We start from the raw sequence: 13,070 nt of genomic DNA, 5'->3' as shown, positions 1-13,070 counted from the left end.
CTTGTGGCCTGTCCTATTGCACAATTGGCGCAGCAGCTTACTGAAATCCTTGTGACCCTTCTTATTGCAGAATTGAGGTAGCGGCTAACCGACTTCCATGTGATCCGTCTTATTGCAGAATTGAGGTAGCAGCTAACTGACTTTCGTGTGATCCGTCTTATTGCAGAATCGAGCCAGCAGTTAACTGACTTTCTTTTGACCTGTCCTATTGCAGAATTGAGATAGCGGCTTACTGACTTCCGTGTGACCTATCCTATTGCAGAATTGAGATAGCGGCTTACTGACTTCAGTTTGACCTGTCCTATTGCAGAATTGAGGTAGCGACTTACTGACTTCCGGGTGACCTGTCCTATTGCAGAATTGAGGCAGCAGTTAACTGACTTTCTTGTGACCTGTCATATTGCAGAATTGGGGCAGCAGCTAACTGACTTCCTTCTGACCTGTCCTATTGCAGAATTGAGGCAGCAGCTAACTGACTTCCTTCTGACCTGTCCTATTGCAGAATTGGGGCAGCAGCTAACTGACTTCCTTGTGACCTGTCCTATTGCAGAATTGGGGCAGCAGCTAACTGACTTCCTTGTGACCTGTCCTATTGCAGAATTGGGGCAGCAGCTAACTGACTTCCTTGTGACCTGTCATATTGCAGAATTGGGGCAGCAGCTAACTGACTTCCTTGTGACCTGTCCTATTGCAGAATTGAGGCAGCAGCTAACTGTCTTCCTTCTGACCTGTCCTATTGCAGAATTGAGGCAGCAGCTAACTGACTTCCTTCTGACCTGTCCTATTGCAGAATTGAGGCAGCAGCTAACTGTCTTCCTTCTGATCTGTCCTATTGCAGAATTGAGGCAGCAGCTAACTGACTTCCTTGTGGCCTGTCCTATTGCAGAATTGAGGTAGCAGCTAACTGACTTCCTTCTGACCTGTCCTATTGCAGAATTGAGGCAGCAGCTAACTGACTTCCTTCTGACGTCTACTATTGTAGAATTGAGGTAGCAGCTAACTGACTTCCTTCTGACCTGTCCTATTGCAGAATTGAGGCAGCAGCTAACTGTCTTCCTTCTGACCTGTCCTATTGCAGAATTGAGGCAGCAGCTAACTGTCTTCCTTCTGACCTGTCCTATTGCAGAATTGAGGTAGCAGCTAACTGTCTTCCTTCTGACCTCTACTATTGCAGAATTGAGGCAGCAGCTAACTGTCTTCCTTGTGACCTGTCCTATTGCAGAATTGAGGTAGCAGCTAACTGACTTCCTTCTGACCTGTCCTATTGCAGAATTGAGGCAGCAGCTAACTGACTTCCTTCTGACCTGTCCTATTGCAGAATTGAGGCAGCAGCTAACTGTCTTCCTTCTGACCTGTCCTATTGCAGAATTGAGGTAGCAGCTAACTGACTTCCTTCTGACCTGTCCTATTGCAGAATTGAGGCAGCAGCTAACTGTCTTCCTTCTGACCTGTCATATTGCAGAATTGAGGTAGCAGCTAACTGACTTCCTTGTGACCTGTCCTATTGCAGAATTGAGGCAGCAGCTAACTGACTTCCTTGTGGCCTGTCCTATTGCAGAATTGAGGCAGCAGCTAACTGACTTCCTTCTGACCTGTCCTATTGCAGAATGTAGGCAGCAGCTAACTGACTTCCTTCTGACCTGTCCTATTGCAGAATTGAGGCAGCAGCTAACTGTCTTCCTTCTGACCTGTCCTATTGCAGAATTGAGGTAGCAGCTAATTGACTTCCTTCTGACCTGTCCTATTGCAGAATTGAGGCAGCAGCTAACTGACTTCCTTGTGACCTGTCCTATTGCAGAATTGAGGTAGCAGCTAACTGACTTCCTTCTGACCTGTCCTATTGCAGAATTGAGGTAGCAGCTAACTGACTTCCTTCTGACCTGTCCTATTGCAGAATTGAGGCAGCAGCTAACTGACTTCCTTCTGACCTGTCCTATTGCAGAATTGAGGTAGCAGCTAACTGACTTCCTTGTGACCTGTCCTATTGCAGAATTGAGGCAGCAGCTAACTGTCTTCCTTCTGACCTGTCCTATTGCAGAATTGAGGCAGCAGCTAACTGACTTCCTTGTGACCTGTCCTATTGCAGAATTGAGGCAGCAGCTAACTGACTTCCTTGTGACCTGTCCTATTGCAGAATTGAGGCAGCAGCTAACTGACTTCCTTGTGACTTCTACTATTGTAGAATTGAGGCAGCAGCTAACTGACTTCCTTGTGACTTCTACTATTGTAGAATTGAGGCAGCAGCTTCCTCTTTCAAACATTACTTATATAAAAACGCCACAGAAATCACTCTGCTAAGAAATGTTATATATCTATCATAATTGTTCTGTTATATGTAATGACAATAAAATAAAACAGAATACTGAATTATACCAGGTTATATCAGGTTTCTGGAAAATGGACAACACAAAAGCTATTACATTATGTCCCTACCATCTCAGACGGAATATGAGGTTTATGGTTATTGCTATTATTTTCATGGTGGCTAATTCTGAGAATAAAAGGCTAACACAACACCAGACATAATAATGTACTTATTATTATTGGGGTTTTTTGTAGATGGCAATTTCTGCGAGTAACTTCTGGGATAAAATGAACCTTTCTGACCTTTAACAAAGAAAGTCGATTTTCCAGATTTCTACATGACAAATTAGCTAGACCATTTTCTGCAAGTAACAGGTTAAAATGACCATTACTGACCTTTTACAAACACAGTAGATTTTCAAGATTTCTACTTGACGAATTAGCAGACCATTTTCTGCAAGTAAGAAGACCATTTCTGATCTTTCACAAACAGGTTTAGATGACCATTTCTGATCTTTCACAAACAGGATAAGATGACCATTTCTGATCTTTCACAAACAGGTTAAGATGACCACTTCTGATCTTTTACAAACAGGTTAAGATGACCGTTTCTGATCTTTCACAAACAGGTTTAGATGCCCATTTCTGATCTTTTACAAACAGGTTTAGATGCCCGTGACCATTTCTGATCTTTCACAAACAGGTTAAGATGACCGTTTCTGATCTTTTACAAAAAGGTTAAGATGACTGTTTCTGATCTTTCACAAACAGATTTTGATGACCGTTTCAAATCTTTCACAAACAGATTTAGATGACCGTTTCTGATCTTTTACAAACAGATTTAGATGACCGTTTCTGATCTTTTACAAACAGGTTAAGATGACCGTTTCTGATCTTTTACAAGTCAATTTTCCAGAATTCCACCTCACAAATTAGCTTCCAGATTTTGAGCTGAGACTACATTATTACCGTAATTCCTGATTGTTTGCCTTTTTTTCACTCCAGGAAGCAGCAACTAATCAAATTTTGTACGGAGGTGATCATCCTTTCATGACGACGTTTGTGGAATAATTGGATTGTCTTGAGACAGAAACGACCCAATTATGTCTCATGTCATACATATAACTACTGATTAATAACATTATTTTCTAAGTAATGTTGCTTCGCTTTAACTTGTAATAATTTTGTTCCCATAGTTCCATTATCCTTATATGCCAGTAAATTGTAACCACAGCCCCCCTAGGTTTGGGGGTATACCAGGGATGGCGGGGGAATTTGGCTGTGTCTTTACCTTTCAGGTGGCCCCGCAGTGCTGAGTGAAAGTGGCGAAAATAGCGGGGAATGGGCCCAGGGTTGGCTGGACGGAAAGTCGAAGTCCCTGTTTTTCTCGGGACCTTGAGGGGGGGGGGGGGTAATTGACTGGTGCTTGGTAAGTTTATAAACAGATGACCGACTCTTTATCTTTGAGTAATTGACTGGTGCATAAGTTCAAAGTTCACACGTTAATCAAAATTTTATTAAGAATGCTTTGAATATTGTATTTAAAATTTCTTTTAATTATCTTTTGGTATTATATGATGCAATATTTTTTTACGATGAAAACAGTCAAACTGGAACAATGCCATCCAATTTAATTACAAATGTGAAACATTCAAGTTACCCAAGTTACCTCATTTTTTAATGTATAACGTGTGTAAAATGTAGAATGGTTAAAAATGGAAAATTACTACGGTAATAAGTCATAATTAACAGTAATTAACAAAGTGCTCACTCTCATATTCTCCGCAAACAGGTATTACCGGACAGATTCCGATTTGACAGTTTAGAATTTAAGCTTGCCATTCATTCAATGGTTTAATTAAGTGGTTGCGCATACAAGCTGACTAGTATATATAATTTTTGCAAGAAACACTACCAATATAATAAAAATTTGTTTTCAGTCATTTTAGGTCTTTGAAACAATTAAGTTGGAGCCCAAAAAGAAACAAGATCTACTAAATAATTTTTGTAATAAAAGTCTTTGAATTCAGAATTTTTATATACTTACCAAACTTCAGTTTTAAACTCCCAAACTTCCTTTTTTTCCTGAACATCACTTATCTAGTATCCCGCACTTATTATTAACAATAATTGTCAAGTTTCACACAAAATCCATCTTTGATAACACAAATAGTTAATACCACTTAAATATAACAAAATTACAATGCATTTACTTTTTTGCACTTTAAACTTCACCCGCAGTTAAGAAATATTCCCACGTTTATACTATTTATTTCCTTTCTGGAACCATAGTATCATTTATTCATTAGCTCTGGAATTTCTTGCGCTGGAGAATAGAAACAATTATTTACGTCTCACATTTTCTATACTTGTTGTTGACTGATTCTCATCAAATTTGATAATGTAGCCACGCATGACACAGAAACTATATTAAAATAAATAGCATCATTCATTCTTCATCATATTTTCTCTTGAATTCCTTCTTTCCTTTTTTCACTCTTGCGGATAAAAACCAGTTTTTTTTCATGCCCAGTGTGCAAATGTAACAAATTATTTTTGGAAGACAATTCCAATCGTGACCTTTTCTTTTCACTCTGGGATTTCCGTACTGAATGAGCGATGATTACAATAGTTACTCCACAGAGATGAACAACTGTTGTCAACCAGATTTACATCACCGATTATCTGCTGTGCTGAGAACAAAAACATGTCTGCAAACCAGTACGAAAATCAGAGTCAAAGTCTGGCATTATGCATCATATTGCAGCCAATGCTGTGCAGTTAAAACAACCATTATCTAACATTGATACCAACAATAATTCTTTCTGCATCATGAAATTAAAATTTCGTCTTTTGCAATTCCAAACCATCGCTAATAAAAAATCGCAAACCTGTTGTATTGAAAAGAGACTAAAATATCTTCTTATACATTTCCAAGTATAACAATTTTGCAAAAACGCATGAATTTAAGACATACAAAGAGCAAAATTGTAAACACTATTGCAAGACCCAAATATACCTCCACAGAACTTTACAACAGCAAATAAAAATATACAGAGATTTTAAGTGCTCAAAAACAAGCGTTTCAGTTAATGACTTAGCATAAAATTACTTTGTGATGCAAATTTAAACCTGTACGAACATTTGCTCCAGAATGCCGTCTTAGTGTGTTAAACATAAAAACATTGCCATCTTAGGTACAATGATTTATAATGACAACTCCAAAACTTTTCTTTCAGCTAATTATTCACTTGAACATTTTGCTCTCCTTTGCAAAAAACAAACACTGTGCTCATTTTTTATACACACAAATTATCTCTCTCCGTATTAATATGACATATTATCACAGCTATCCTTCCTTACATAATAGCCCAGGCCATGCTATTTCTTTACTTCGCTAACACAGCATTTTTAAAGCAGCTGATAAAAAAAACATTGTTATCAAAAATACACCTACTTAAGATGAAGTTTAAGTAACCTTCAATCCCAGAGATACACAAGTCTCCTTTTTAATTTTTTTTATGAACTTTAGAACCTTCACGAGTTAGTAAGTATATATCCAAAAGTATTGCCCCTTTTCTATTTAAATTTCATTCACCATGCAGCAAAAATAGCACATCAAACTTTGTTTACAATTTTTGCAATCAATTCCATTCTGCGCCAGATAATTTGATTCTTAATCTAATAGTGACTTTAAGATGCACACGGAAAGGACACAATTTTCAGTAAGTTTGTCAAACAAATCCCATAATGGTCACTTTGCAAACTATGGCATAAATTGTCCTTAAAACAAAACTCCACAAGCCATATTTTTAAGCCAACATAAACTTCCCAAAATTCGCTGGTATTTAAAACTTGCCTACAAGGTACAAATGTTTGCAGCTACAAGACATGCCAACCGAAAATTAAGACAAGGCAACTACAAGCCTAGCAAAGTCTCAATGTCTTGTACAACCGCAATAACACGTACAACAGTTTGCACGATCTATGTCAGTAGGAGCTGCTTGATCTATGTCAGGAGAAGCTGACAGTAAACGTTGTCACTTGCAGTCACTATATAATTCGGTATTTCTTCCCAACTTCTAGCCGCACCATGCACAGCTGGTAAGACCGGCTTTGTTTCCACAATTTATATTGATCCCCGTTTTCTAAGCAAAACACTTAAGCTACTTGTAAGACATGTATTCTCTTCAAAAATTAATACAGATATTAATCACTTCCATCATAATTTCCTCCTTTTAATATGAAGGTCTTGTAAATGTCAGTGAAGTCAATATACGTAAATCAATGGAGAGTAGTAAATTATATAAATATCTGAGCTCTCTTAATGAGAGCTATGTTCTTATCAGTAAATTCAAAGGTTAATGAACTCAAATGTTTTGTTTATCTGAAACAATCCACAAGTTCAAACTTATTTGCAAAGTTTGCTCAAAGTTTGCTCAACTCCATAGATAAACAAGTTGACTGCAAAACAGAGACGGAGAAAACTTAAGAAAGTGCTATAAAAATCGTGCCCACTTCATTTTTCAACATTTTATAGATTTTACATTTTTTAGGTGATTTCTATTCCGACTTAATAGCTATGTAATTTCCATTACATTCTTTAAGTGCAATGCTATCTTTTTTTCCATTACGATCTTTAAGTGCAATGCTTTCTTAATTCCATTACGATCTTTAAGTGCAAATATGCTATATCTTATTTCCATCACAATTTCAGAGAGCAATGGTATTCCATCACCGTAATAAATGCAATGGTAATTTATTTCCATCAAAATATTAAAACCCAATGATCTCTTATTTTAATATCAAATTCTAAGTTCAATGCTATCTCCTTTCCATCACAATTTTAAAGTGCAATACTTAATTATTTCTGTTATGATTTTAAAGTGCAATATATCTCACATCCATTAGGATTTTTAAGTGAAATACTATCTTATTTCCATTACGATTTTTAAGTGAAATACTATCGTATTTCCATTAGGATTTTTAGGTAAAATACTATCGTATTTCCATTACGATTTTTAAGTGAAATACAATCTTATTTCCATTAGGAATTTTAAGTGAAATAATATCTTATTTCCATTACGATTTTTAGGTGAAATACTATCGTATTTCCATTACGATTTTTAGGTGAAATACTATCGTATTTCCATTAGGATTTTTAAGTGGAATACTATCTTATTTCCATTACGATTTTTAAGTGAAATACAATCTTATTTCCATTAGGAATTTTAAGTGAAATACTATCTGATTTCCATTACGATTTTTAAGTGAAATAATATCTTATTTCCATTACAATTTTTAAGTGAAATACTATCTTATTTCCATTAGGAATTTAAATTGAAATACTACAATAATGATTTTTAAGTGAAATACTATCTGATTTCCATTACGATTTTTAAGTAAAATACTATCTTAATTCAGGACGATTTTTAAGTGACATAATTTATATACTATCTTATTTTCATGATGATAAGTGTAATACTATATTTTTTCCGTTACTTTTTCCAGTCACATTGCTATCTCTGGAACTTGAAGATGCTAAACAATGCTGGAATGTAGAATGCACCTGTTGCTCTAATCAGTTATTTCAGAGGCCATCAAGAACTGTCAGTGTCAGAATTTCTCTTGTGACCTTGACAAGTGACCTTGACCCAGGAACTTGAATCCATTTAACAAGATGTACATTTGCAGACTGTTTGTATTAATGTGGTAAAAAGAACGAGGACATTTTTACAGACATGATACAAAATTCACTGTTATGTTATTGTTCCTTGAATGAGCAAGGACAAAAATTTAATCACAGAAATTGCAAGTAGGAGTACTTTTCATGCTGCAGGGTTTAAATTCTCATATTAAATTTAATTAACATTTAAAGGTCAAGGTCACACTTATTTCGAGTCATAGCATATATTAACAACAATATATATTTCCAGATTGCAACTTTGTTCTACTAAAGAAGGCTTGATATTCTGGAGAAGATTTCAATGAAAACAACACAGATAACAAGCAGATAATTAAAGCCCTTAAAGTAAAAAAAGAAACACAAGGAAATTATTAGCAATGATACAGTACACTCAACGAGTTAGACCCACTTTCTGTTTCCCTCCGCGGATTTTTGCTATCGCGGCCAACACAATGATTTTATCGACTGTCCGCGTTCCTCTGAGTTTGAATTTAAGGCCCTCGGAGAGTGATCAGTCGACCGAAGAATAAAGAACTCGGCGTTCCTCGGAGGGGTTAACTCCGCGAAACTCTGCGGACACTAGATAAGAATCTACGCTAAAGTTATATTTATTTTATTAAAATTTTCAACCGATTACGACGGCTCCAGTAAATTGCTATTATTCTTTTTCCTCTGCCCGTTTTGCATGAAGTTAGCTTACCACAAGAATGCAGGGGTGTAGAAATTAATTTAAGTAGCAGGGAAGATCCCAAAAGTAGGCGGGGGGTGTGTGGGGGGTTGGAGTCTGCGTGTCCTCCCCCAGTTAGGGTCAAGGGGCCAATGCCCCTTGTGGGATGAATTTAAGCCTTTTTTAACCAAAATTTCTAGTGTTCTGGTGCATGTTTATTTTGTAACACAGGGAAACTTATGTACTTGAATATGATACTGAATCTGAGAACTACCCCACTGAAATGAATCTGAATACTACCCCCACCCCCCAACCCCACCCCCACCAGTGAGGGCTAACTTATAAACCAAATAACTGTCAAATTCAGATTCAGGATACTATTAAAACATTCCAGACCACATGCCTTGCCATTTGCTAGCAATTCCCTTCTAATCGTATATGTTATTTCATCTCTATCGATTATATACTTTCAGCCACTGAATCTCTGTGATCCCCTGTAAAATTAAACATCTAACTTCATTTTCTGTGGTTCTAAATATTTCACCTGCAGCTAACTTATTCTGTTTTAACACCCACACGAAATATCTGGACACTTTGTGACGTTCAAAGCGTACAAAGGTTCACCAAAGGTACATGTAAAATTCATCAATATAATGGATTATTTTTAGCAGTGACATCACCGCAAGCTTGTTTCATTTTGTTTACATCCGGGTAACACGCTTATATTAAAAGGAATGTTGCGTAAATGGTAATAGGACTAACAGAAGGCCAGACACGCTCATGTTGCAAACTTACTACGCTTTTTGGTGTCTGGAAAAAAAATACTTTTTTTCACCCTCCATTGCTTCGCAAATCATAAACTTCAAAACATCCCCATGGGGGGATGCGACTAAAGAGGTCATGAATCGAGCTAATGTCATTGTATTCCGAACGCTGGAAAACCCAAACCTATAACTTGAAAACATCCCAGAGGGGGATGCGACTAATGACGTCACGAATCAAGCTAATGCTGTATTGTAGCCCGAACCCGCGGAAACCAAAATAAACAATACCATCAATCGGGGTTTTAAACCGATGTTAACATAAAAACATGACGAAAATAACAGATTTTATTTTTGTTGATGCGGAGAAAATAGCCGGGTGAAAATGCTAAAGTAACCGGGTTATTTTACCGGCTTCCGGCCCATTTCTACACCCCTGAGAATGCAGTCGTATTTCACTAGTTGCACATGCATCTTATAAACGTGTTTTTGCTAATGACTGATAAACACATTTCTTCCGAGAAATTCTAGGTACACATTTTCGGAAAATCAGGAGGTCAAACACGCGTTCAAAGTTCACAGCACATGGTTTTGAAAGCCTTCTTGCCTCGCTTTCTGTGGAAAATTCCATTAAACGTCATAGCTATTTTTCACCACCAATAATAAATAGTATATTCTACATTGTATTGATCACGCGCTTGAGAGGTCATGGTTCAGAATCTCATAAATAGTCGGCTGCTTTATGATGCAATAACTTAGTGGATATACTTTAATGATTCAATGTTTATAATTCAAGACAATATTCAATTGGCGTTTACGGACATAAATACAAATTAAACGCTGGTACATGTAAGAATCTTTTACGCTTAACAATGTGCATAAGCATAAAAATAAATACTTCTAAACAAGAATGATTTCTTGCTTATCTGATTAGACTCGGAGTTCCACCGCGGGATCATAAAATCGGACGATTCTCAACGCTACATGTATCGTTCATATTAAACTCGGTGAAGCCAGCCACTCGGAGGAACTCGGGGGGATTTTAGCGAGGGCAACAGTTTTACCCTCGGAGGAAACCCGCGATCATCGACTTTATCCCTCGGAGTGAGCGAGGAAAGTGGGTCTAACTTGTTGAGTGTACTGTAAATCCACTTCAATATTCATTGACACCAATCCCCCTTAATTCACATTTTCCTTAAGTTCAGTCCATCCAAAGTACAGTATGTAATTCCAAGTCTCCTTGGTCTACATGTTATCTGCCACTTAATTTACATGAATATTTTAACAGAACGTAGTATTGAACTGTACTAAATCATTACAAATACTCTTCACCGATGTTCAAAACTTTAAATCTTAAAGGAACTTGTTCACATTTTATAGGGTCAGTTTGTTATTCACTTCAGATGTGACATAAGATCCTCTATTTTGTCACAAGGTATCAAAAAATCTTAATTCAAAACAGTATATGACAGTTGCTGTTTGGGGTTTGTCCATAAAAGAAAGAAAAATAACTCGAATTGAACAAATTAAAGAAAAAATGTTGCAAACAAAATCTGTGAATGAATCCCTTTAAGTACTTTATCAAATTCAAATGAAAACAACCATTGAATTAAAAAAAGCCTTAAGGGCAATACTTAATTAACTGACAACATAAATGTTACAAATTCTATAAAATTTTCAAATTTAATTAAAATTTAAATTGTTTATATGACCTAGTGCCTTGGTGCTATTAGGCCTCTTTTAGCTTCTTGCTTCAAAGAATTTTAAGAGACTAAAAGTACACTAACATATTTACTAGTTGCAAAGAGATTTTATAAAAGAAGGTTTATTTTGTCCTAAGGGTTGTGTATTTCAGGCCAATTTTTGTGACAACAGGAGCTGTCAGAGGAGTGACAACGAAAGCCCTGAATGTCCCCTGGATACAGGAATGGTTAGCTTTTTCTTTGACAAGATGCAATATCTCCGAGGTTACTATACAATGAACTTCCACTTATCATGCTTAATTAATGTGAGTTGTTTAATTAAAATCCATTAAGTAATTTAGAAGTAATGCTGCTGACAAGAAATAGTAACAAAGGCCAATAACTCTATGAAGTTCAATTACATTCCATGCAGTATTTTCCAAGAAATGTTACAAAACAGAACAAAAAGTAACAAAGGGCAATAACTAATTGTAATTAGCTAAAATGAGTTATGGTTCTTACATACTACACATCCTCTCAATGTGCTTTTTATTAAATGCAGTTTAATTAAATTCCATCCAGTAGTTTTCAAGTTATGCTCCTGACAAGAAAAAGTAATATAGGGCAATAACTCTGTTATAAGCTAAAATTGAGTTATGGTTCATGTACACTGCACTTCCTATCAATGCCCTTTATTATTGAATGCAGTTTAATTAAATTCCATTCATTTGTCTCAAATAAGGCCTAAAAAAAAATTGTTTGGTTAGGGTTACATCCTTAAAAAAAATAGGTAGGGTAGGTAGGCTTTTTATTTTTTTTTATTTATTTTTTTTATTAGGTTTTATATAAGAAAATAATTTTCATCATTGGAGAATGGTGTTAAAGCTATCCTCTGTATAAGCATTTAAGGTTTAAACTTAATATTAAAAAGCAATTTAAAAAAAAACGAGATTTTTTTTTTTATTTTTTTTATTTTTTTTTCAAACTGACTATAAAAACGGTAGGGTCGGCGCCTATTCCGTAGGTAGGGTCGGGTAACCCGAACCAAATGTATTTTTTTTAGGCCTAATGTCCCAGACAAGAAAAAGTAACAAAAGGGCAATAACTCTGTAATTAGAGTAATGGTTGTTGTACACTGCACTACCTCTGAGTATATATAACCATTGTAAGAAGTTTAATTAAATTCCATCCAGTAGTTTTTAAGTTATGCTCCAGACAAGGAAAACCACAATAAACCGACAGACAGACCTACCAGTAGTGGGTCACAGGTAACTACAATATATCCCCTTTAAAATTTGTTTGTCCAGGGTGGGGGGAGGGTGGGGGATTGTAAATTATGGGGTAGGGAAGCATGGGAGTTGGAGTGGAGACAAAGCTGAAGTTTGCAATGTTTCCAACACAAACGTCAGCGGCTTGCACACATGGCAAACATTGGGAAGAAAAATGAACTGACTGAAATAGATGATAGATGCAGCAGGATAGTTACATCAATACATATCAATTACTTGTGAGAACTGTCAGGGGAATGGAACAAAATGGAATACTGTGATACATAATCTGGTTGGCATGACTGACCCATATTTAGTGCAATATTGGACTTAAAAAAATGTATAACGCATTTGTGATTATAATCTTAAAAAAAATCTGACTTAATATCCTTTGTAAATCTGTGATATTCCAGAATTCCTTTAAAAAATCAATGTAACACTAACTTAACTAAGCGCACAGGATTTAAGCAGCTCTAAATGATGATAAAGGGGCATAACTCAACAATTAGATTAATTAGAGTTATCCAAGGCCTTATTATCAAGGTTCCTACACTATCAGTTTTTGTTCCACTGGTGGCTGGGCCCTTTGGGTGGAGAAAAAGTGTCGTTTTTGGCAAAAGAAAAAATCCTAACATGGTTCATGTAATTATGTTCAACTTGTTTTCAAACCTTCTATTCAGCAAACCTATGGGTATACTCATA

General features: G+C 36.2%; 1 protein-coding gene across 13 annotated transcripts in view; it reads right to left on the bottom strand.

Annotated features, from left to right (window-relative positions):
• LOC128234225 (5'-AMP-activated protein kinase subunit gamma-1-like) overlaps positions 1-13,070 on the bottom strand; it is a 221,045-nt gene that overhangs the window by 32,794 nt on the left and 175,181 nt on the right. The window contains exon 1 of one of the 13 annotated variants that reach the window (XM_052948415.1): positions 4,352-4,987. The exons of the other annotated variants lie outside the window; for them this stretch is intronic. Coding sequence (XP_052804375.1) covers positions 4,352-4,397 — 46 coding nt within the window. The 5' untranslated portion in view covers positions 4,398-4,987. Of the gene's footprint in view, positions 1-4,351; positions 4,988-13,070 lie in introns of those variants that run through there. 13 annotated transcript variants of the gene reach the window in all.

The sequence above is a fragment of the Mya arenaria genome, chromosome 1 (assembly GCF_026914265.1).
Source record: "Mya arenaria isolate MELC-2E11 chromosome 1, ASM2691426v1".
Lineage (NCBI taxonomy): Eukaryota > Metazoa > Mollusca > Bivalvia > Myida > Myidae > Mya > Mya arenaria.
This window is presented reverse-complemented; position numbering and strand designations above follow the sequence as displayed.